Here is a 1,092-nt window from a genome sequence, read left to right as displayed (position 1 = left end):
GCATGTTTGTGACCGACACTTCAATGTCAATTTGACAAGATTGCTACAATTGACTTGACTCACTTCTTGAGGGTGAGGAAACAACTGCTACGATAATGATACAATAGAATTGTGTGCTTGATGATGGTGTTGTATATTATTATTGTATGACTGTCTTTCTAAGTCTGTATTATTATTACCGATATTGACTGTGTATGTTCAGTTCGAGATATTCATGTGACTTGTATGCTGCACTGCTATTGTGTTTACGATGCGAATGTTCCCTGATGGTATGTACGTCTCTGGCTTTCATGCTGAGTGATTTTCTCTTTCTGAGTGGCAATGGGTGTTACGTTGCAGTAGGCTTTTGTGACTCGACGACACCAACTACCTTTAAGTGCTCTTGCCAAATAGATTGGGACGTAGTTCTTCATTAAAAATATATGCCAGATTTATCTACAAAACCATATTTAGCTTCCTGTTGTCTCTTTGATTTGCGAGGTTGCAATGTTAAATTCTAACTCCCAAGCCTTATACATACCCTCCAATTTCCCGAAATTCTTCTGCGTAAATAGTACCGTGGTCCTAAATTGTATCCACAAGCCGTAAATACCTAACTATTGCTCGTTCCAAATCTCAATCCTAAATGCCAAAACATCAATAAAAACATGGCTGTCTGCCAAGCTCTAATCCCAAATCTTTAAACACACATACACACTACCGGGTTATAGTACACTCGCGCCGCGGTAATAACAACGATGACATGCAGAGCTCATCCCCAGAAATTAACAGTCACGTGGGGCCTATCCGTAGAGCGTCCAGTGTAGAGGATGCTATGACAGGCCAATGGCGCCAGTTCAAGCAGAAACTGGGGCTAGTGGAACGGGTCACCGAAGACGAGGCGGACAGGGGTGTGTGTTGTGTATATCGCTGTATATGTATATGTATATGTGTGTGTATGTATGAGGCAATAATAGATGTAAGAAATTATATACTAAGTGTATATGTATAAGTGTATGTATGTATGTATGGGTGTATGTATGCATGCATGTATACATGTATGTATGTAAGTATATATGCATATAATGTTTGTATGTATGAATGCATGTATGT

At 39.6% G+C, this 1,092-nt stretch overlaps 1 protein-coding gene across 1 annotated transcript; it reads left to right on the top strand.

Annotated features, from left to right (window-relative positions):
- Positions 1 to 250: 250 nt before the first annotated feature.
- SARC_16937 (hypothetical protein) lies at positions 251 to 890 on the top strand (the record flags this gene model as incomplete). Its single annotated transcript, XM_014288960.1, has 2 exons — positions 251 to 269; positions 711 to 890. Coding segments are annotated over 2 exons (199 nt in total), but the record flags the coding sequence as incomplete, so codon positions are not given.
- Between the last annotated feature and the right edge of the window lie 202 nt (positions 891 to 1,092).

Source organism: Sphaeroforma arctica (assembly GCF_001186125.1).
Source record: "Sphaeroforma arctica JP610 unplaced genomic scaffold supercont1.9316, whole genome shotgun sequence".
Classification (NCBI taxonomy): Eukaryota; class Ichthyosporea; order Ichthyophonida; genus Sphaeroforma; species Sphaeroforma arctica.
Note: the sequence above shows the minus strand (reverse complement) of the source record. Positions and strands in the feature narration are given on the sequence as shown.